Raw genomic sequence first — 25342 nt, 5'->3', positions numbered from 1 at the left:
ACATAAATTATGTGGGTACACTATTCATTAGAGTACGGAAAATTGCTACCATAATGCCTAGGTTACTCTGCCAGAGTAACCCTAGTAGAAAGAGTCCTTCCCAAAGTTTTGGTCAGGAAAGCACTATCTGGGATTCTGTTTGCCACAATTTTGAATGGAGCCCATCTCCAAATCCATTACTCAGCCAGGGTGATATGGTATTAATATTTGGACCAGATCTGGGTGAAGTGTCCACCCTATTGCTGCTTGGTCAGGACAATTTCCGTTTGGAAAAAGGTTATAATGCCAGAAGAAGGAGTAAAGGAAGTTTTTCTAGTGTTTTTGGTAAGGTCATCGACAAAATCCATTTCCTTATATCCAAAAAACCTATTTGTAAGGCCTTCTAATGTTTTATCTAATGCAGCTGTTATAAATGACAATTACTTTCTTTTACTTGAAATGTTTTCATTTTCTTTATCAGAACATTCCTCTGCTATTTTTCTTTCTATTTTTTTTTATGATTGAAATCCCTGTAGTATGAGAAGATCTTATTCTTTGGTTTGTTTGCTTGTAATTATCTGCTTCCACTCTCCTGTCCTCCTATCTACTCCCCTTCACCTAGAATATAATCTCATGAGAGACTTCACTCAAAGTGTTTACAACTGCAATTTTAACACAAATCAGTACCTTACATGTGAAAAGCATTCAATAAATATTTGTTGAATGAGTAAATGTTTTACTCCTTCCTAATTCTGAGTATCCATTCTCCATTTCCTTTATACACTGGTTGTTTTCTACTTATGATTTTCTAAAGATGCAGTGCTTAGCCATCTCTTGTTTTCATCTCGTATTCACTTTTAGGTGATGTCATTCAAGCCAATGGCTTCAGCAGCAGTCCTTATGTAGATTACTTACAAACTAATAATTCTAGCTTAGTTATCTTATTTTAGCTTCACACACATTCAATTGTTTGCTTGATATTGCTAGTGAAATTCTTCAGTGGCATTTCAGTACTCAATACATGCAAAACTAAACTCATACATTTCTTCTCTATATATAGTTTCCCTTTGCTATTCCCTATCTCAGTGATATTACCGTCCTATAGTTACACATGAGATCTAGTGATCTCCTTAGATATTTTCCTATCCCTCCAAATCACCACAATTTCAATAGCTTTTCCATCTGTTCCCCTTTTTGGTTTGTTGTCACTACTCTCATACTCTAACTCAGCATTATCTCTACTGGGACTACTGCAGTGTCTCTCAACTTCTCTAGCCATATCTCTACTTGCTCCTTTCCGAAGTTTTCTTTGTTTTGCAGCCAGAGCAACATTTGCCCAAATCACATCCTTTTATGGTCTTTTAAGACATTGCCTTGTTCTTAGGATACATAGTTTACAAGGCATTCATGTCATAGCTCCTATAATATTCCAGTCACTTCTACATCCTACATGATTTATTTGGTTTTGGACTACCTTTGGTTTTGGTTTAAAACCTTGAAGATTTTACCTTTAAGTCTATCCAATTTCTGATGACATCTTTAATTATCTCAACAAACTTTGATTTTTAAATGTAAACCCTACCCAAATAGTTTTTGCCTTCTCAGAACAACCCTCAGCTCTCAGCTTCCATGTTGGAGGCAACTGTCTCCACTTTGGCTTATGCCTCTAAAATAAGAAATGACATCCTAAGATGAGAAAGCAACACAAATCTGCCCCTTATGCCAATATACAGTAATGGGAATAATTATTGAAATCATCAGTTACATAACGAGTGCTGAGTAGGGGACTGAGATGTTGTGATGAATGGAACATTTTAGAGAAAACTATCTATGTGAAATGTCAGAGAATAAAATGGACAGTGCATCACATTATGTGTGTGTGTGTGTGTGTGTGTGTATGTGTATATAATTAATTGCATCAACTTTTGTAAACACCTTTATTTCTTTTCATAGCTGGTTCTAAAATATTGGTGAAAGATCCTAGACCTGCACTGGGAACACCCAGCCCAAAGCTAAGTGGTTAGTAATGTCATTTGTTTTTCTAGAGTTCATTATTTCTAAAAATGGTCTACTGTTTTCTTGGCATTGTAACTGTGTATTTAAAAAATATACCTAAATATAAAAAACTATGACTGTCTTGAATTTGATAATTCACAAGATGTTGAATTTAAAGCAATGTAATACAGTGACATGTTAGTATTCCAAAAGTAATGTTCATAGTTCTGTCTGCTAAAAATATTAAAATTTCTCTTAAAGAGTATCTGTAAATGACTATAGCATAATGGCAATACTTTCATTTAAAATATTAAAAATGAGGTCTTATTTAAAATTTTTAAATGTATATGTTTTTAAAAGGATCCAAATACATTTGGTATGAGAATAAAGATCAGTAACTTCTAGAAATTGACTAGTTTATTTTCAATTATTTGATTTAAAAAGCAAATTAGAAAACCTAGCACAATCAATAAAAACATAAACTTTAAAGCCCTACAACCTTGATGTGATTCCCATCTTATACACTCTCTGACTTGTGACCTTGGAAAAATTATTTTATATATCTGAGTCTCCATATCTTTTTCTATACAAAAGAAGTAATAATTAAATAATTATATAATAAGCTTCATACAAATGAAGTGCAGAGTTCTTAGCCCATAGTAAGGGCTCAATATATGAGTTGCTTTGTATTAGTCCATTTTCACGCTCCTGATAAAGATATACCCAAGACTAGGCAATTTAGAAAGAAAGAGGTTTAAGTGGACTTATAGTTCCACATGGCTGGGGAAGCCTCACTATCATGGAGGAAGGCAAGTAGGAGCAAGTCCTGTCTTACATGGATGGGAGCAGGCAAAGAGATAATGAGGAATATGCAAAAGCAGAAACCCCTGATAAAACCACCAGATCTTATGAGACTTATTTACTACCATGAGAGCAGTATCCGTGATTCAATTATGTCCCACCAGGTTCCTCCTACAACATGTGGGAATTATGGGAGTACAATTCAAATTGAGATTTGGGTGGGGACACAGAGCCGAACCATATCACGCTTATTCAGTATTAGTATTTTATTTATGTGATACTATTTAAAAGCTGCCAATAAAATCAGAGCATAATATCTGATCTTCACCTTGGAAACAGATTTCTCTCGGTTGTATTGGGCCAAGAACTACATTAGGATCTAATTTTAGTTGGATTTAGAAGTGCCCCATGTACGTGCTATAAAAGTGGAGGGACCACCAAGCTCTGTGACTTATACTGATACATTCAACACTTGTCGAAAACATGCTGAATGCCATTGAGGCAATCAAAGAATACATAAAATTAAGGCAGAGTTTGTTTGCAATGGAGTCAGAAAACCATAATTGTCCATCAATGCCCCTAATTTTCCAAGGGCAATGCTTGATTTGGGACCAGATGGAAACTCTGAATAATAGCTCCAGCACATCAAATCTGTAAAAAGTTGCTCATATATTAAATAATAAATAAAATTAAACAAATTTTAAAATAAAGTTAGTCTTCATAACTCATATCTGACTAGGATGTGATTAAAGTTCAATAAGAAAATATGTAATTTAAAAAATCCTGTATGTTTGGAAATTCAGAGCAAAATTAGTACTAATAAATAACTCATGAATTAAATAAGACATTAACACAGAAAATATATTAGAATTTAGTTACTTTGAAAAATTGAAATATCAAAGCTTGAGGGTTATAAGAAAAGGAAAGTTAAGAGGGAAATTTGTAGCCTTAAATCCTTACATTATTGAAAAGAAAAGTCTCAGAATTAATTAGTTGTGTACCTATTAAGAAAATATTAAGACTATAACAGAGTAGCAGGGCAGAAATCAATGTAATAATAAAAACAAGCAACCGCCCAAAACAATAGAAGAATCTCAACAGAACCAAATGTTGTTCTTTTCAGAAACAAAGTAGAAAAATTTCTGGTAAAAATAACATAACAAAGAAAATGGGAGCATAACTACATAGAGAGTAGATGAATGAAATTCAAAATATATTAAGGGAAAACTATCAATAATTATCTACATTTAAAAACATTTACACAAAGCAGACAAATTACTGGAACACTACATCTTACTAGAACTAAGTAATAAAAGAAAATGTGAATAATTTTATAGCAAATAAAGGACTGGTTAAAATTATTTCCACAAAGAAAATGAGGTCTATGTGGCCCTACTGGTAAGTTCCACCACATTTTAAAGGAACAGAATGGATCTTTCAAGTTTTGTAAAAACTCTTCTGGACAATAAAATTCATTCTCTAGGCTCAACATAGCTCTAGTAACTCGGATAAAGATATTATAAAGGAGAAAAATTTCAGGCCCATTTGACTCAGGATTATAGATGAGAAAATCTTACATAAAATCTCGCAAATCAAATTCAACATTGTAGTAAAGGTAACCCATGCGAAAAGGAAAACTTCAGCTGAATTAAACTTAAAGGAGTTTAATTGAACAATGAACAATTTGTGAATCAAACAGACCCCAGCATCACAGAAGATTCAGAGAGACTCCAGGGATGCCTCTTGGTCAGAACAAATTTATACACAAAGAAAGGGAAGTGAGGTACAAAAAGCAGGAGGGAGGGACAGAAACAACTAGATTGGTTACAGTTCTGTGTTTGCCTTATTTGAACACATTTTGAACACTCAGCAGTGTACGTGTAGTAGAAGTACAGCTGCTGGGATTGGCCAAGTCTCAGCTATTGTTACAGGTGCATACTCCTAAATTAGGTTTTCAGTCTTGTCTACCTATTAAGTTGGATTGAAGTTCATTACAAGGACTCAAATATAGAACTATGGCGTCCTTCTCAGGCCATATTTAGTTTGCTTTAACACCCATCAGAACCAATTTGGATTCTTCATAGCTATGCAGGGATATTTTAGTTTTAAATAATCCTTTAAAGTAATGTATCACATTAAGAGATTAAAGTGCAAAAAATTATGATAATTGCAATATTTGAAAAGAAAGTATTTAAAAATATTCAACACCTATTTATAATTTTTAAAAATTCTTAAATTCTAAATTTTAGTAAAATTATTTATAAAAATTATATGGCAAATAGCATGTTATATGAGAAAACATTCAGCAGTATTTCATTTAAAATCATGAATGAGACGCAGTGGTTACATTACTCCAAAGTGGTAAGAATGGAAGTTGGCAATGGTATCAAAGTAAGGAGCTATATTGCTTATAAATTATCATGGAAATAGAAATTTTAGTTGTTACTGAAATATTCAGTAAAAACTCAACTCTTAGGGTATTTTATGCTGATCCGCTACAGTGGTTTTGCTTTCTTGGTTTAATAGAATTCAGAGAATACACAGCTTGTAATGGCAATCCCTGTGATCTGACTGGTAAGAAGTGTGATACATGCATATATCAGATGAAAAATCGTCAATAACTTGTTAGACAAATTTAAAAAAGGACTTTTTCCTGAATCCACTTCATTCATTCATTCATCCAAAGAGGGTTGGGTCCCTTGAATAGCTGATTTCTAGGGATGTGCTATGCTGTGAGGTATAGGATTAATGCAGCTTCTCTTAGCTGCTGCCCAGGAGCTGTGTAGACTTTGACATAACTAATTTATATAACTCTAAATTACATAAATAATTTATATAAATACAATAAGTCTTTTTGGCTGGTATCTAAAATAGTGTTTTTTCTTTAGATGAAAATTTTATAAACTTTAGAATGTTCTTTGATTCTACCACAATTCATCTCTCATCCTTGAGAGTCCAACAATACTAGTGACAATTTCTAAAAATACCTGTATACCTCAAAGCTGTCAATATGGTGCAGCCCTGTTCTTCTTCAGGAGCATCTGTTATTAGAAGAACTAAACTCAGTATTCTGTAAGGGGGAACACGGAAGCACTGTCTCATGATAATTTTGCAGGACCTTTCTGCAAAGGCAGGGTTTAACTCTTTGCTATTCCTCTTAAAAATCTATTCCCACTGCTAGAAAAAAAGCAGGCCCCTTGGGACTTGGGTGTAGTTTTACTGCCATGGTGCTGTGAAATCATTTTATTTCCCTTCAGAAAGAAATATATTGCATAAAAGACCAAAGATAAGTTTATATTTACCTGGGTTCGAAAAATAAACCTAATGTCTTTAAATGGTGTTTTCTATTTCTCTCTTATTGATAACATATGAACAAATCTAGATTATTACAATGTTGATTTATTCTAAAAAATGGAAACATTTTTATATGAAGAATTAATTTTGTAACACACATTCAACATTATTATTTAGCAATACATCATTCAATAAACTAATACTCTATTTAATGCTTATATTTATATGGCATTGTAAAATTAATGTGTAGTATATTTAATCTATTCACAGTTCCTGATGATGTATTTGCCCAAAATTATATATGGAAAGGCTCTTACAATTTCAAAGGAAGGAAACAACCCATGACCTTGACAGTTACTAGTTTCAATGCTTCCACTGGGAGAGTTAACGCAACACTGAGCAATCGCAACATGGAGCTGCTACTTTCAGGTATCGCAATAAAAACAGCAGCGAAATGTACCTTCATGACTTTATTTCTATTATGATTTCATCATTTTCAGTAATGCTTTTTATATGGTGAAATGTTTGTTTTGATACATTTGCTTTTGATGACATTCATATTCACTCAGAACCAAGGTTTTCTGGTTTTTGGATTGATGAATGAATATTACTACAGAAATATAAAACTAGTTTTAAAATAAGTTATTTAAATAATTTTTGGTAGCTAGAATTAGATGTCATATATTAGATCATAACATTTAATTTATGTATGAATGCAACTAAATCTTTCTCTATTCTCATAAAACCACGGAGATCAAATCATTGATTTCTCAGCTATTCTGTGGCCACAAAACTATTTCTTCAAATAACTATGTTTATAGATGGACATCCAATATTTAAGACAAATAAAGATAGAGCTACACTTGTTTAAACAGGCATAAGGGAACCAAAACGTGGTCAATCTCCTTAAGTTTCTGTTTTCTCTGTCCAGCACAATATCTCTCATTATCTTTGATTGCACTGGTTTTCCTAACACTCAGATATTCTCTCACAAGTCACCTCCTCAAGCAATACTCCCAATGACCTGACCTAAAGGAACCTTTGTATTACAAATGCTGTCATTAGTTTTAGGCAGCCTTACCCTATTTTCTTCTTTACAATATTTGAAATTATATTTGTTATATTTACTATTTATTATGTGTCTATATTCTAACAATATAAAATAAATTCTAAGAAAGCTCTTTGCCTTCCAACTTAATATTGTATTCGCAGAGGCTAGCAGAACATCTGAAACAAAATAGGCCTCAATAAATATTTTCAAATTAATGCATCTGAATTATAATTGCTCTCATTTTTTAAAATGAGGCACTATGATATTTTATATTGCAAATATGAAATATAAACTGTAAAATTCTTGTCTGTATAGATATAACCCATACAAATATTAATAATGAAATAGTTTGTGCTGTAAAAAATGGAAAATAAAATTATATTCATTGATTTTATAAATTTTAGAATGAATATTGAGTGTCATTCTTATTATTGAATGATCCTCTATTAAACACAAAGTAAAAATATTGGAAGTTAATATGTAGTATAATTTTAAAAATACATATAATTACATTATATTAATCAAAAGAAGCTTTAAATGAATGAGACAAATACATTTAAATTGTGACTAATGCTTTATTTAACTTTGATGTGTTAACAAAGTTTTTCTTTATTTTCTATAAAAGAGCCCAAAATAAATGTATACTTATTCTAATTTAGATAAACTCAAGAGTTTTCTCTATATATGGAAAGACAAAGAATTAGATTAATTTGCTTTCACTTACTGTCTCCATATAAACCAATTGTAGCAATTTTCAGCAATATTATTATTGATTACTTTTATATCTTCCTCCTATTGATTATAATTTACTTTAGCACGTATGTCCATTATCTTTTCATTCCCTGCATATTATGGTGCCCTATTACATAGGTGAACAATTAAGTTACAATAAATGAATACAGCTGAGTTTTAAACAATGGTTAATCAGATTTTTTCTTAGATCCTATTTTCTGTTATTTCCCTAAACATTTTTTCACTCCAGCTTACTGCTACCCTTGGAACACTTACTGTGTAAAAATCATTGTATATATTTTTGCTTCTCTTCCTTATGTCATTGCTTGTGTTTACCTTCCCAAACTAAAAATCCTACTTTATTTTTAAGAACCAGTTCAAATGCCGTGCTGTTGCTGTTTTTTTGTTTCTTTTTTTGTTTTGTTTTGTTTTTTTTTTTGAGACAGAGTCTTGCTCTGTCACCCAGTCTGGAGTGCAGTGGTGCCATGTCGGCTCACTGCAACCTCCAGCTCCTGGGCTCAAGCCATCCTCCCACCTCAGCCTCCTGAGCAGCTGGGACTACAGGTGCGTGCCACCATGGCTGGCTAATTTTTTAAAGTATTTTTTGTAAAGATGGGGTTTTGCCATGTTGCTTAGGCTGGTCTGGAACTCCTAAGTTCATACTTTTGGATTCTGGCGATCTGTCCGCCTTGGCTTCCCAAAGTGCTGGGATTACAGGTATGAGCCATCATGCTTGGCCCTCCATTGCTTTTCCTTAATAACTATTCCTTGATCATTCCAGTGTGAAATGATCTCTCTCTGGCTTTTAATTTATCACATTCTCTCATGTGTTTGATTAAGCTGTGTACCTTACTTATACCTCCTACTTTGTTGGAAATTATTAAAGATAGGAACAACATATATTCATCTTTGTGGCTCAAGCGGCACCTAGAATACTGTTTTTCACTGAGTTGTTATTAAGGAAAATATCAGGAATTTTAACACTGGATTTGAATGCTTGAAAATTTTAGAATCTGACTGTGGGAAGAAATCATTTTGTTTTCATTATCATGGAATGATGTTATTAAGAACACTAGTGCTTAATTGTGATAGCATAGGTAATTTAAACCCCACAACTAAGAAATAAGTTGAGGATTTCAGAAGACAGATAAATCAATGTATATTACAGGATTTGCAAAGAGCATTATAGGTTAAGCCATCCTTGACTTGCCCTTGTTTTGTATCTTTTTTTATTACATATCTTACATAATCTATTTAAGGAATGATAGATAATAAAATGAAGTATAACTATTTACAAAGTTAAGTAGACTAAAATGTCCTTGCATTTTACAGGGGTATATAAAAGCCAGGAAGCTCGCCTAATGTTACACATATATCTTATTAAAGTACCTGCTCATGCTTCTGTGAAGAAAATGAAGGAAGAAAATTGGGCAATGGATGGCTTTGTAAGTATAGTTATTTTAACATCTGCTGCTGATTTTAATGATAAATTTGTAGCTTGTCCAGGAAAGGAGAGTTTTCTAAATTTAGCTAATTATGAATACATACACATGCATATATATTAGTAAATATAAATATTTAGTATTCTAAAGTACAAGCCTAGGAATACTGGATTCTGATGTGTTTTGCTTACTTTTGTCATGTGTGTGTGTGTGTGTGGGGAGGGGGGTGTATGTGTGTGTGGGGGAGGTTATGGGTGGATGTGGGTGTGTGTATGTGTGTGTGTGTGCTGATATGCATTTAGTTTTTCACTGATTTCATCAAATACATTCCATCTACAGTCAGCACTGTGATAAATAAATCTGGTTAAAATATAATTCGATCTTTGGAACCACTACTACTTAAGGAATATGGAACATATTTACAAAGTACATCAGAAAATTAAATATTCCCATTATATTGAAGCATGAATTTAGACTATTTTATATATAAAGTCCATGAAAAGGAACTTATGTGAGCTGCTTCCTGTGGGGAGATAGTTACTGTAGCTTCACCATGGAGTCACTCCTTCTATTAAGTGATTTATGTGAGTGGAGTTTTAAGACTGACAGTGGAAAACACAAGGGCCAGGAGTGTTTGCTGAAGAGTCAGCATGAGAGATATGACTGTATCCTCTCAAGTACCAAGCCTTCTTTTCATAAGGAAAACTTAATGGGAAAGAAGATACTGTAGTGGGTCATAGGCTACTATGTAGTAGCCTTCGATAAGTTTCAATAAGCCTTCAGTAAGTTCAAGAAGCCTACTATCTAGTAGGCTTCAGTAAGTTTGGTTCCTGAGGAAAAAAAAGTATTTATCCTATTTCTGCACTCTGTATTCATGGGGTTGGGAACTGACTCAAATCTTCAATGCACTCAGATTGTTTAATTGTATTATTTTATGTAGGAAACAAAGTGAATTGATTCATTAAAATATTGGAGTTTGAGCTTCTCCTTAGAAGTACTTTATTTTTTAGGGTGGCCATACTCAGAGTATAATGTCTGATAATAAAGAATAAATCACTTGCTGCGAAATGTCAGACTTGTGGGGGTGGTTTGGTATCCTTTGCTTTTTAGAGTGAGGATTCAAGATTCTTACAACTTTTATAATAATGTTCATGACTTAGGTAACTAATTGCTATTAATTAACACAAACTTCAGGATATATCACTTTACTACATAGTAGTAGGAATTGCTGAAATGTAACATTTCCTATTTTACTTATGAGATCAAATTACATTAGGCATGTAAAGTATTTTTTAAATATAATATTTTATACAAATGTAAGGTGCATGTAGTATTTAGCATTGGCAACATTAGACATAGCCATGAAGCCTCTGGGTCAAACAATAATAAGTATGTAGTTATTTGTCATTTGTAATCGGTTAGCTGTGGAGGCACTACTTGAGGCTGTGGTATTAAGTCCAGGTCTTCATGTGTCATCATCTCATTTTGGGGCAGAGTCTGAAAGGGCACTTGCTGCCTAGAGCATGTACTTCTCTTGTCAGAAGTCCAAAACTCTCAGAGGGGCAAGTGGTTCTGAAATAAGCTGTGATTCTTAAATAAGCTCAAATCCATTGACCTATGCCTTTTTCTTGCAGCTCAATGTAGATATAAGTCACGTATCCTGCAATTCACCCATTTAAAAATGTCCAATTCAGTGGTTTTTAATATATGTACACATATACGTAACCCTCATCATAGCTGATTTTAAAATTCTTTTTTTTTGAGCAGAGTCTCACTCTGTTGCCCAGGCTGGAGTGCAGTGGCATGTTCTCAGCTCACTACAACCTCCACCTCCCAGGTTCAAGCGATTCTCCTGCCTCAGCCTCCTGAGTAGCTGGGATTACAGCTACACGCCACCACCCCTGGCTAATTTTTGTAATTTTAGTAGAGACGGGGGTTTCACCATGTTGGCTAGCTGTTGTCAAACTCCTGAGCTCAAGTGAGTCACCTGCCTTGGCCTCCCAAAGTGTTGGAATTACAAGTGTGAACCACCTCACCCAGACTACAATACTTCATGTTATAAAGAAACTCCACAGCCTTTAGCTATCAACCTCTGCGTTACATTCTCAAATCAGCTCTGAGTAACCACTAATCTATTTTCTGTCTGTATAGATTTCCCTGTTCTGACTTTCATATGAATGGAATCATATAGTATGTGGCCTTTTGTGGCTGGCTTCTTCCACTTGGTGTGATGGGAAGTATGGCTCTTAAGGCCTAGGCTTGCAACTGAACTATTGTCAATCCCAACCCCCACACTCCACAGGCCCAAGCAAGTCACAGGACCAAGCCCAACTCAGTGAGATAGGGAGTAAACTCTTCTCACGAAGGTTGGGAGAGCGGGGATGTGGAACAGTAATAGAATTTACTAAGTACAGTATTTTTATGTTTTAATTTTTAATTGGTCACTGTATTTCTGCATGTCATTGCTTTTTATTGACAGCAGATGTCTATATCATACATTAATAACCAACCTCTTTTTTGTATATCATAATTATTTCAAATTAGAAAATTTACTTTTGCTTTTAATGATGGAAAATTTGCACAATGTGCTATGTTTTGCAAAGGAGGAAAATATAGAAGAAAGGAACTTGTGATAATATTTATTTCAGAATAAAATTGTGTATTTATTAAGGCTGGGAAAATATAGCTATGGCCAGTATTCAAGTATATTTGGTTCTTTAAATATTTTTAGGTTTCTGCTGAGCCTGATGGAGCTACTTATGTATTTCAAGGATTTATTCAAGGCAAAGATTATGGACAATTTGGCCTACAAAGACTGGGTAATGTATTCATTTTGATTTTCATGAACTTCTTTTATTATCCCAGACATCGTAAAAGACTGTGGATTCTGTACATTAGGTACACTTACTACATTGTAAATTCTGCACTGCCAGGACTATGCATTGATACCTTTGATAGCCCTTTTAAATAATCACATTCTTCAAAATATTGGATCTTTATGTACCAACTCTGTACAGTGTTTAGATTTTCATGGTATTTCTAATAAATATGACAAACTGGCTTGCCTTTAAGCACATAAAAAGGAGAAAAAGTGATATAGATAAAAAAGAAAATATTAAACTGTAAATTATTTTATTGTATCTCATGAGAACTGTGCGACTTTTCTTCAGTTTGAATATTGTTGCAGTTTTCACTCCTCTGAAAATGTAGTGACACTTTGAGAAACTCATAGAGTCTGGAAAGAGAAAATAACTTTGAGGAATGGGCCCCTTTTGGGGACTTGGTTCTCTTCAAATATGTAAATTTTCTGCAGTGGGAAGCAAAGAATTTTGTCATTCTTATTTCCAACTCTTCTATATGTATATAAACCTTTAATGGTCTTGCAAGAATGTGTTTATACACATAGCTTTTGGTGTATAATTCTCCTATGATACTGTCTCCCATTATTATACTGTGACAGGGATACACAAAGAATAAATTCAGGCTCTAAAAATTATTGTTTGACATTTATCTTTTAAGAAATGAACTTTTTTTTTTTTTTTTGAGACAGAGTCATGCTCTTGTCACCCAGGCTGGAGTGCAATGGCACAGTCTTGGCTCACTGCAACCTCCTCCTCCCGGGTTCAAGGGATTCTCCTGTCTCAGCCTCCCGAGTAGCTAGGATTACAGGCCACCATGCAAACCACCATGGTAGCTGGAATTAGCCACCATTCCTGGCTATGTATTTTTAGTAGAGACAGGGCTTCACCATGTTGGCCAGGTGGGTCCCGAACTCCTGACCTCAGGTGATCCGCCCGACTTGGCCTCCCCAAGTGCTGGGATTGCAGGTGTGAGCCACCATGCCCAGCCAAAAATGAACTTTTTTAAAAATTTTGAACTTTTACATAGCTGTACTAAGTCATAGGAAAAATAAGGTAAAAAATAAGATACTAATTTTCTTTAACTTGGACAAAGGTGAGGTTTAGTTAAATGTAACTGTTTGTCAAAAAGAGAAATTAGCTTTCTCTACATGAAAAATAATAAGATGCCATTTACATCACATACTGCCTGTGTTCATCTTAAAAACAGGACAAAACACTCATTAACATAGTGCATTTACACAGTTGTATAATTTAGTCCTGAATATTTTCATGTAATATTCTCCAAAGTGTCTCAAACACTACAAGTCTGAAGCAGAACCCACAAAAAAGGAACTATTTCCTTTTGAGAAAGAACTGCCATTTCCTTTTCCCTCATTCCTGTGCAAATGTGTTGACAAACTTGGCTTTTCTTATTTCCTAACTCTGCGAATGCCATCGGCATTTACTGAGCTTCAAGTAGAATACTTGTAATCCTGTGTCTTCTTGCCTCTTACATCCACATAAACAAGTTCTGTTAATTTTCATTATGAAATCTTCCTCAAATCTATTGTCCCATGCACTTCCTAGTGGTCTAGTTTAAATTTTAATTCCCTTTTTTTTTTTTTATCTCAGTTGTCACTACAATCTTCTAACTACACCTGATTCCAGTCTGTATTCCCTGAAGTCCATAGTACTACAGTTGTGTTCTAAATCTCATGTCATATCACTGCGTCTTTTATTTCTAAACACCTTCAGTTGTTCCTCACTGAGGTGGATAGTAACTCTGGCTGGGCGCCATCACTCATGTCTGTAATCCCAGCACTTTGGGAAGCTGAGGCATGTGGATCACTTGAGTTCAGGAGTTCAAGACCAGCATGGGCAACATGGTGAAATCCTGTCTCCACAAAAAATACGAAAGTTAGCCAGGTGTGGTTGCATGTGCCTGCAGTCCCAGCTACTTGGGAGGCTGAGGCAGGAAGATCGCTTGAGCCAGGGAGGTGGAGGCTACAGTCAGCCACGACCACTCTACTGCACTGTAGACTGGGTGACAAAGTGAGACCCTGTCTCAAGAAAAAAGAAAAAAAAGAAAAGAAAGAAAAGTTTGAGTTTGTCAGAATGATATTTATTCCCTTTTAGAGTCTAGCCATAGTTTATTGTTTTAACCTCCCACTGCTATTTCATGTCAGTGCTTGTCACATCCACAAGTGGCTTAGGTACCTAAGCCACTTACCTTCCCATTCTAGGCTTATGATGATTTTTCAAGCCAAACCTATGTTTTATATCCTCCAGAATTACTCCTTTCCTTTCTAAAGCACATTGACCATTAATTCATGCTTGATATATACACTTATTAGTATCTCCATACGTCTTCCCACTATTGTATAAACTCCTTAGTTCAGTGGCTCTGCTTGTTTTTTAGTCTGTACCCTTTCCTGGAAAAATATCTTCTACATAAGAGGCATTGTGCAAACATATGTGAAAATAAGTTGAAGGAGTTTCATGAATTATTTTTGTTTACTATGTGATTTCCGGGTAGATATCTTGAGAATGGAAGAAATTAATTGATTCATAGGAGTAGAAATTAATTATGATAAAAGAGTTGATTTTCTATTTATAATTTATTTTTTATTTTGTAGGACTGAATATGTCAGAAGGTTCAAATTCTTCAAATCAACCTCATGGTACAAATAGTAGTTCTGTGGCCATTGCTATTCTTGTGCCTTTTTTTGCACTTATATTTGCAGGATTTGGATTTTATCTTTATAAACAAAGGTAAGCTCATAGATTTTTAACTACAAAATGTTTCCCAAATCTATTTTTCATGTTATTTCTACTGCTCTAGCTGAAAACTTAATTTCAAATTTTTTTCTGAGTTGCTGAAATGTCTGTGTGCTAACTATTGTCATAGTCATTGAAAAACTTATTTCCCCTAACCACCCCTGCAACATTACATGCAACATAACAAAAGTGCTCTATTAAATTGCACAAGCATTCAGTTTAACCTTTCTTTTGCCTGTCGATTTCTTGGCATGGACCTAATTGTAAAAGTTATTTCTACATTATCTATAGTGAGACTTTAGAGATAGAAAATCTAGGTTAAAGTTTAAATTGGAGAGGTAATATCTGCTGCCAGATATATTTAGAAAACTAAGAAGAAGCTTGTGTCCAAACCTCTTAGTTCATGTAAAAATACTAACTGATTTTACCCAGGCAGACAGATTGCAAAATCCTCTAATCTTCTCATTCATCTTCTGTTGTTTTTTGATGAATTGTAATTAATATATTTGTGATAGATCTAATATGTAGCTGTACATATTATTAGTAGATTCTGTTCTCCCAGTCCATTACAAATCCTGGTGAGTGCTTTACTGTATCCCCACTATTTGGGACAATCCCTTATCAAGAAAAAATACGTGGGTAGCCAGATAATTAAATGGCTATAACCTAAATGCCTGCCTTTCCTCCAAAATTGATATTTTCTTTCTTTTTTTTTTTTTTTTTTTTTTGAGACGGAGTCTTGCTCTGTCGCTCAGGATGGAGTGCAGTGGCACAATCTCGGCTCACTGTAACATCCGCCTCCCAGGTTCACACCATTCTCCTGCCTCAGCCTCCCAGGTAGCTGAGACTACAGGCGCCCGCCATCATGCCCAGCTAATTTTTTGTATTTTTAGTAGAGACGGGGTTTCACCGTGTTAGCCAGGATGGTCTGTATCTCCTGACCTCGTGATCCGCCCGCCTCGGCCTCCCAAAGTGCTGGGATTACAGGCGTGAGCCACCACAAAATTGTTATTTTTATTTGGGGTCAGTCTGCAACATCTAAGAATGATTTATTTAATATTATGTAAATGTGTACTGAGTGTGAATTACCAGCTACTTAGGTCTAGCCAATATCAGATTTTATTAATAAATAAAGAATAATCATCACTAAATTTATTTATAGGACAACCTAAGTCAACTTTTTAAAAATTGCAGTAAAATAGATATAACATAAACCTTATCATTTTAACCATTTTAAAGACTACGATTCAGTGGCATTTAGTGCATTCACAGTGCCATTCAACCATCACTACTGTATATATCCAAAATATTTTGGAACCCCAAAAATGCCAAAGGGAAGCTGTACTCATTAAGTTGTCACTCCTCACTCCCCTCATCCAGCTGCAGGTAACTACAAATCTGTTTGCTTATTCTGCATATGTTTTACATAAATGGAATCATACAATATGTGACATTTTGTATCTGGCTTCTTAAACTTAGCAAAATGTTTTCAAATTTTATCCATGTTATAGCATGCATCAGTACTTCATTCTCTTATATGGCTAAATAATATTCCATTGTATGGATGAATGTGTCCATTCGTCAACTGATGGGCATTTGAGTTGTTTCTACCTTTTGACTACTGTGAATAGTGCTGCTGTACACATTTGCATATAAGTTTTTGTTTGAACACTCATTTTCAGTTCTTTTCAGTATATACCCAGGAATAAAATTACTGGAATATGTGGCAATTCTATATTTAATTTACTGAGTAACCGTCAAGGTGTTCTGCACAGCAGCGGCAGCATTTTCCATTCCTTTTGGCAATGGATAAAGGTTCTGCTTTGTCCATAGCCTAACCAACACTTGTTATTTTCCGGGTTTGGGGGGCTTTTGTCTTTTGTTTTTTTATTAAAGCCATCCTAGTGTATGCGAAGCTGTATCTCATTGTGGTTTTGATTTCCATTTTCATAATTATAAGTGATGTTGAGCATCCTTTTATGTGCTTGTTGGCCCTTTGTGCATTTTTGTTGAAATGCCTATTGAAATACTTTGTTCATATGTAAATTAGGTTGTTTGTCTTATTTGGTTGTAAGAGTTCTCTATATATTTTAGACACTAGGCCCTTATCAGATATATGTTTTGCAAGTATTTTCTCCTTTTCCATGGGTTGTATTTTCACTGCCTTGAGAGTGTTCTTTGATGTACAAAAGTTTTCCACTTGATGAAGTTAAATTTATTTTTTTTCCTCTTGCTTGTACTTTTGATGTCAAATCCAAGAAACCATTACCAAATTCAAGGCCATGTGTTTTTCCTAAGAGTTTTATGAATTTAGCTCTTGTGTTTAGGGCTTTGATTCATTTTGAGTTAAATTTTATTCATGGTGTGAATTTTTAAAACTTGGTCATATTTTCCTTCAAGTTGCTGAATATTTAGAAGGGGCAATTATTTTGTATCTTCATGATTATTACCTAAGTAGAAGGCAATGGTGTTGCTTTGGTTTTTATTTTAGATCTAGTTTGGAAAAAAAATGTGAGCCAGTAGAGTTATGGTATTAGACACATTTAGTAAGAGCAAGTTATTAGCTTTCTCCCAATAAACCTAAGGTAGTTTCTTTTACAATTACTGTCATAGAAATCACCTAATATTTTTGAAATATAGATAAATTCAGAAAAATGCATTAGTGATAGTAAAATAATATAATGGCAATTATAAATTACAATAAAATTAATAGTTGAAATTTCATTGCTCAGTATAAACAGAGTTGAGAAACAAATTTATTTATATATCCCTTTCAGGAATTAGGCCCCAGAAACAGATAGCAGCAAGTCTGCCTTTTTTCCATTACAAATGTGAGCAAGTTATACATGCTTTGTGGGAAAGATAAACTAGATTAGCATTAGTCAAAGGTGGAAGAAATAAAGAAATGAATCAGAATTTCAAGACCAGCATCCTCTACCAGCCAACCCAAAATTCATGTGTCTGGTTAACTGTCAGTAATCCTTTAGAAGCTATTTTCATGACTTGAGTATGAGTGTAGCCATGTCTTCTTTGAATTTTTGAATTTGCGTGCTGTAATGTATACCATTTAAAAAATAAAATTGAGCATTCATGTTTTGAGATACTCCAAAGTACCTTTCCAAATTAGGCCTCAGCATTAATTGTGTACTCTTCAGGGAATCTCCTTCTCTTTTTGTGCGAAACCGACTTATAATTCAGGTTTCAGATTAAATGTTACCTCCTAAAAGATGCTTTTTTCTATTACCTCTCCTAAAGTGGCTTCCAATTACTTTTCATATTAACCATTTTCCTTTTCATCATAACAGTTCTCATTACCTACTATTTTTGGTTTTATTTATTTTAATTTATTCTTGTTTTCTATCACTACAATGTGAACTCCCTGAAAGTAAAGACTAGTCTTTTTTTTTAAAAATGATATACCCAATGCCTAGAATCATGACTGGCACATAATAGATGTTCAGTAAATATTTGGTGAACAAATAAATAGTGATGAGAATTAAATCCATCATCATTATTATTTATACTATAAATGATAAGTCATAATTTCTAATTTTGTAAGAAAATTTATTATAGCCATCATATCATTTATTTATATTTATGTTACTAATATTGATGCTGTATATAAATATGTAATATATGTAAAATTAAAAGTCACTCAGGTTTTTAAAGTAACAAGGAAATTGTTCAAGTTGACTTACTGTGTTTATGATGTCTCAATTAATATTTTTAAGTTACGTTATCTGCTGACGATGGTACATTATGTTTGAGCTGTAGTCTGCTGTTTCTGGAAGAAAGTTAACACATAGCTAATCAATGTTCTCATCAACAGGACTGCACCTAAAACACAGTATACAGGATGTTCAGTTCATGAAAATAACAATGGCCAAGCAGCTTTTGAAAATCCCATGTATGACACCAACGCAAAGTCAGTGGAAGGGAAGGCAGTACGATTTGATCCCAACTTGAACACGGTTTGCACAATGGTATAACGAGGCAAACTTTGCCTTCTTCAGAAGCTTGGAAATCGACACACAAAACAGTGCACATTTAGTTCACTGCTAAACAAATTAAAGCACACTTTTCAGGACTTGCTGGGTCACCTTTTCCTGAGGAATGATACAGAAGAGTGTTTTTTCATAAACTGGACCATAATTCTTCATGTTTACCATGGAGAGTTTTACAGAAATTTGGCTGCACTCTGAGAGTGCTTACTCACAGTTTATTTGCTTTTTTTAAAAAGGAGATTATTCTAAAACATAAACTTATTTGCATATATTGGAGGAGCATCCACTATCAGTATTTCTGTGCTTTATAAACTATATTAGAGGGACTGGGTTTAAAAAAAAGATATAGGGTAGAAATAAGAGCTATACTTACAAGAGTCAATAGATCACTGACTTCTCTTTAACTGTCCTGAGCTACATCATGCCCACAAGTCTGTCTTTCATACGACTCTATCTGCCATTCATTCTTGTTAAATGAGGCATTGTTTTCCTTATTTAAGACTGAGTTATGACTTTAAATGTTTATGAGCTAGTTTGTGCCTCAGAAGAAATAAGGTTGCCAATTCCAATTTGAATCTTTCTATTTCTTATTTTTTAGTATCATATTGCTCTTCTTCTTTTAGACTGGTTGTCATAGCTTCTGCAAAGGGCAAGTTCATCATGCTACCTTCCCGATTTCCCCATTATGGAGTAACCAGTATTATTCAGTGAGCTGTGGGGTAGTGTTTAACTCCTTGCTTCAATGTGGTTTTTTCCTGTTTATTTTTATTATTTTTTAATCCCAAATGTGATAGCTTCAGCATGTTTTGTCACCCAAAAACCATTTGGCTGGCAAAAATTATCTAGAAAAATTATTATTTTGCAGTTATCTGAGACACCAAACTTACCATCCTTTATTTTACAATATTTTTGAAAGACCAAATAAAATGTCCTAATAATCTACTCTATTTATAGCTACATTTCCTTCCAGTTGAGTCTTCAAATTTAACGTTATTTTGACACTTTTAATTTTCATTTAACAATGGATTAGAAAAGTATTTTGGTCTAGCCACTAAACATAATGACTGAAAAAAATTATTATTGTAAATCACCAATATAAATTTATTGCCTAAAATTGTGGGCTTATCATATTTTTATATATTTTTAAATTTCTGTACCTTTATTCTTAAACACCAAGTTTCAGATACAAGAGGTTTTTTTCATTGTCAAATTAAGATATGTATTTGTAAGTTATTGGTGGCTCACTTAAACTGTATCATACAGTAATGCCAGCATTTTTATTTAATAGGTCATCGTCTTCCTTTTATAGTATGTTTTACTTCATTGAATACGATCATGTACCCAGTGTTAACTCTTTGTTGCTGTCCCTTTCAAATATGGATAACTCTGTGAACAGTCTCAACTTTTTGTTTCATGAGACAGAGTGCCTAAGAGAAACCCTTGCACCTGGGAGCGCTGCTTGGATCTATCTCTACAACATTTAGTGAATTTCTTGTAAACCACTTTGAGATACATTGTTTTGGAAATTCATACAATTTTCTCAACATTGTACTCTACTGGCAGGATGCAGTTTTAAATTTTATGCCATCAGTTATTTATTCTTGTTTATTCAAATGACTGCAATAACAATGATTCATTCATTAATGTTAAGGTTAATACATTTAAGATCTTGTTTAAACAATGTTCTGCAACTGGCTACTCCTCTTATATTAATGCATACACTTTTGTAAAGAAGTATATTTTTATGAAAAGAAACTTTGTAAAAGTATGATGTAAATTTTCAGTGCAATGTAAACAAAATAAAAATGGATAATTGCTTTTGTAAAATGTGTTTTTTTTTTCCAAAAATAAACTGCAACTGTTCAGGTTAGTAAAAGGAATGAACAATGCCCATTTATTTGTTGTTTTTAAAAGTTCCCAAACTGCATATTCTATACATTTAGTTAGCAACATAATAATGAAATATGAGTGTTTTTCTTCTTTAAATTCCATACTTCCTCAACTATGACACTTTTGGGAAACTGATTCCAAGTAAATATAGTAGTAACATAAGAACTTCATCTTATGTTGAATGAATGGTTTTCTAGAAAAAAGAACAAGAACCTCATCTTAGAAGTTTCCTTAAATGCTAATATTTAACAGTACTGTCTAAATTTAGTTACATCTGATGATTTCTAATATTTCTGTAGTATATTTTCATAAAGGTATGTTAGCATGCTCTATAGACATGAACTCAAAACTTTTTGAATAGATTAAACTAATACTCAAAAACAAATGTATTTTTGTCAGGATGGAGGATTTCCACAAATAAATGGAATGTGTAAAAATCTATATTCAAGAAACTTACTAAGTTTCTATAAATTCAAATTACAAGTTACTAAGTTCAATTTTATTAGATAACTCTTTTTTACAAAACACAATGTCTTTATATTTTCAGAACCTCAAACTCCAGCCTGTATAGTCTATCTCTGTTTATTACACTTTAGCTTTAGAAATGTATAGTTCTTGATATAATTGTAGCTCTTTGTTAACTTTGTTACCTCCACCTTTCACTCATTTCACATCTATAATTCCACTTGTTGTTCTTCATCGTTTTTTAATTCTTTGTGTTTTTGCTTTTCCTTTTTCTTCCACTTTTTAATTTCTCTCTTCTGCTGTTTTTCTTTTAATTATTATACTTGAGTTCTGGGATACATTTGTTACATAGGTATACATGTGCAATGGTGGTTTGCTGCATCCATCAACTCGTCATCTACATTAGGTATTTCTCCTAATGCTATCCCTCCCCTAGCCCCCCAACCCCTTACAGGTCCCAGTGTGTGATGTTCCCCTCCCTATGCCCATATGTTCTCATTGTTCAACTCCCGCTTATGAGTGAGAACATGCGGTGTTCGGTTTTCTGTTCCTGTGTGTTAGTTTGCTGAGAATGGTGGTTTCCAGCTTCATCCATGTCCCTGCAAAGGACAGGAACTCATTCCTTTTATGGCTGCATAGTATTCCATGGTGAATATGTGCCACATTTTCTTTATCCAGTCTATCATTGATGGTTATTTAGGTTGGTTCTAAGTCTTTGCTATGTGAATAGTGCTGCAATAAATATAAGAGTGCAGGTGTCTTTATAGTAGAATGATTTATAACCCTTTGGGTATATACACAGTAATGGGATTGTTGGGTCAAATGGTATTTCTGTTTCTAGATTCTTGAGGAATCAAGGATCACACTGTCTTCCGCAAAGGTTGAACTAATTTACACTCCCACCAACAGTGTAAAAGCGTTCCTATTTCTCCATATCCTCTCCAGCATTTGTTGTTTCGTGACTTTTTTGTGTGTGTGTGACGGAGTGTTGCTCTGTCACCCAGGCTGGAGTGCAGTGGCGCGATCTCGGCTCACTGCAAGCTCTGCCTCCCAAGTTCATGCCATTCTCCTGCCTCAGCCTCCTGAGTAGCTGGGACTACAGGTGCCCACCACCATGCTCGGCTAATTTTTTGTATTTTTAGTAGAGACAGGCTTTCACCATGTTAGCCAGGATAGTCTCAATCTCCTGAACTTGTGATCCGCCGGCCTCGGCCTCCCAAAGTGCTGGGATTACAGGAGTGAGCCACCGTGTTTGCTGACTTTTTAATCTCCATTCTAACTGGCATAAGATGGTATCTCATTGTGGTTTTGATTTGCATTTCTCAAATGACCAGTGATGATGAGCTTCTTTTCATATTGTGTTGGCCACATAAATGTCTTCTTTTGAAATTCCCTGTTCATGTCCTTTGTCCACTTTTTGATGGGGTTGTTTTTTCTTGTAAATTTGTTTAAGTTCTTTGTAGATTCTGGATATTACTCGTTTGTCAGATGGATAGATTGCAAAAATTTTCTCCCATTCTCTAGGTTGCCTGTTCACTCTGATGATAGTTTCTTTTACTGTGCAGAGGCTCTTTAGTTTAATTAGATCTCATTTGTCAGTTGTGGCTTTTGTTGCCATTGCTTTTGGTGTTTTAGTCATTTTTGCCCATGCCTATGTCCTGAATGGTATTGCTTAGGTTTTCTTCTAGGGTTTTTATGGTGTTAGGTTTTAAGTTTAAATCTTTAATCCATCTTGAGTTAAGTTTTGTGTAAGATGTAAGGAAGGGGTCCAGTTTCAGTTTCCTGCATATGGCTAACCAGTTTTCTCAACACCATTTATAAAATAGGGAATCCTTTCCCCATTGCTTGTTTTTGTCAGGTTTGTCAAAGATCAGATGGTTGTATATGTGTGGTGTTATTTCTGAGGCCTCTGTTCTGTTCCATTGGTCTGTATATCTGTTTTGGTACCAGTACCATGCTGTTTTGGTTGCTCTAGCTTTGTAGTGTAGTTTGAAGTCAGGTAGCAGGATGCCTCCAGCTATGTTCTTTCTGCTTAGGATTGTCTTGGGTATACAGGCTCTTTTTTGATTCCGTATGAAATTTCAAGTAGTTTTTTCTAATTCTTGAAGAAAGTCAATGGTAGCTTCATGAGGATAGCATTGAATCTATAAATTACTTTGGGTAGTATGGCCATTTTCACGATATTGATTCTTTGTATCCATCAGCATGGAATGTTTTTCCATTTGTTTGTGTCCTTTCTTATTTCCTTGAGCAGTGGTTTGTAGTTCTCCTTGAAGAGGTCCTTCCCTTTCCTTGTAAGTTGTATTCCTATGTTTTTTATTCTCTTTGTGGCAGTTGTTAATGGGAGCTTGCTTATGATTTGGCTCTCTGTTTGACTATTATTGGTGTATAAGAATGCTTGTGATTTTTGCACATTGATTTTGTATCCTGAGACTTTGCCGAAGTTGCCTATCAGCTTAAGGAGTTTTTGGGCTGAGGTAATGGGGTTTTCTAAATATACAATCCGGTCATCTGCAAACAGAGATAATTTGACTTCCTCTCTTCCTATTTGAATACCCATTATTTCTTTCTCTTGCCTGATTGCATTGGCCAGAACTTCCAATACTATGTTGAATAGGAGTGGTGCAAGAGGGCATCCTTGTCTCCTTCCAGTTTTCAAAGGGAATGCTTGCAGCTTTTGCCCATTCAGTATGATATTGGCTGTGGGTTTGTCATAAATAGCTCTTATTATTTTGAGATATGTTCCATCAATACCTAGTTTATTGAGTGTTTTTAGCATGGAGGGGTGTTGAATTTTATTGAAGGCCTTTCCTGCATCTATTGAGAGAATCATGTGGTTTTTGTCATTAGTTTTGTTTATGTGATGAATTACATTTATTGATTTGTGTATGTTGAACCAGCCTTGCATCTCAGCAATGAAGCCAACTTGATTGTGGTGGATAAGCTTTTTGATGTGCTGCTGAATTCAGTTTGCCAGTATTTTATTGAGGATTTGCACATGGATGTTCATCAGGGATATTGGCCTGAAATTTTCTTTTTTTGTTGTGTCTGTGCCTGGTTTTGGTATCAGGATGATGCTGGCCTCATAAAATGAGTTAGGGAGGTCCCTCTTTTTCTATTGTTTGAAATAGTTTCAGAGGAATGGTACCAGCTCCTCTTTGTAACTGGTATAATTTAGCTGTGAATCCATCTGGTGCTGGGCTTTTTTTGGTTGGGAGACTATTAATTACTGCCTCAATTTCAGAACTTGTTATTGGTCTATTCAGGGATTTGACTTCTAGTTTAGTCTTGGGAGGATGTATATGTCCAGAACTTTGTCCATTTCTTCTAGATTTTCTAGTTTATTTGTGTAGAGGTGTTTATAGTATTCTCCGATGGTAATTTGTATTTCTGTAGGATCAGTGGTGATCTCCTCGTTATCATTTTTTATTGTGTTTATTTGATTCTTCTCTTCCTTCTAACAGCCAAGCCCCTCTGCTGTAGGTCTGCTGGAGTTTGCTGGGGGTCCACTCCAGACCCTGTTTCCCTGGGTATCACCAGTGGAGGCTTCAGAACAGCAAAGATTTCTCCTTCCTCTGGAAGCCTTGTCCCAGAGGGGCACCCTCCAGTTGCCAGCCAGAGCTCTCCTGTATGAGATGTCTGTCGACCCTTGCTGGGAGATGTCTCCTTGTCAGGAGGCATGGGGGTCAGAGAGTCACTTGAGGAGGCAGTCTGTCCCTTAGCAGAGCTCGAGCACTGTGCTGGGAGAACCGCTGCTCTGTTCAGAGCTGGCAGGCAGGAACGATGAAGTCTGCTGAAGCTGCACCCATAGCCGCCCCTTCCCCAAGGTGCTCTCCAGGGAGATGGGAGTTTTATCTATAAACCCCTGACTGGGGCTGCTGCCTTTCATTCAGAGATCCCCTGCCCAGAGAGGAGGAATCTAGAGAGGCAGTCTGTCCTGCAGCAGCTTTGCTGCGCTGCGGTGGACTCTGCCCACTCTGAACTTCCTGGCAGCTTTGTTTACACTGTGAGGGGAAAACCGCCTACTCAAGTGTCAGTAATGGCAGACGCCCCTCCCCCCACCAAGCTCGA

At 34.9% G+C, this 25342-nt stretch overlaps 1 protein-coding gene across 2 annotated transcripts in view; it reads left to right on the top strand.

Annotated features, from left to right (window-relative positions):
• Positions 1–20302, top strand: part of CSMD3 (CUB and Sushi multiple domains 3) — a 1208741-nt gene extending 1188439 nt beyond the window's left edge. For both annotated transcript variants that reach the window (XM_032760296.2, XM_032760295.2), the window contains 6 exons: positions 1933–1998; positions 6340–6498; positions 9185–9297; positions 12026–12113; positions 14771–14906; positions 18742–20302. In XM_032760296.2, the coding sequence (XP_032616187.1) occupies positions 1933–1998; positions 6340–6498; positions 9185–9297; positions 12026–12113; positions 14771–14906; positions 18742–18901 (722 nt within the window). In that variant the 3' untranslated portion in view covers positions 18902–20302. The remainder of the gene's footprint in view (positions 1–1932; positions 1999–6339; positions 6499–9184; positions 9298–12025; positions 12114–14770; positions 14907–18741) is intronic.
• The last annotated feature ends 5040 nt before the right edge of the window (positions 20303–25342 follow it).

This window comes from Hylobates moloch, unplaced genomic scaffold, assembly GCF_009828535.3.
Source record: "Hylobates moloch isolate HMO894 unplaced genomic scaffold, HMol_V3 SCAFFOLD_9, whole genome shotgun sequence".
Lineage (NCBI taxonomy): Eukaryota > Metazoa > Chordata > Mammalia > Primates > Hylobatidae > Hylobates > Hylobates moloch.
The sequence above is the reverse complement of the archived record's forward strand: the minus strand, read 5'-3'. Positions and strand labels throughout refer to the sequence as shown.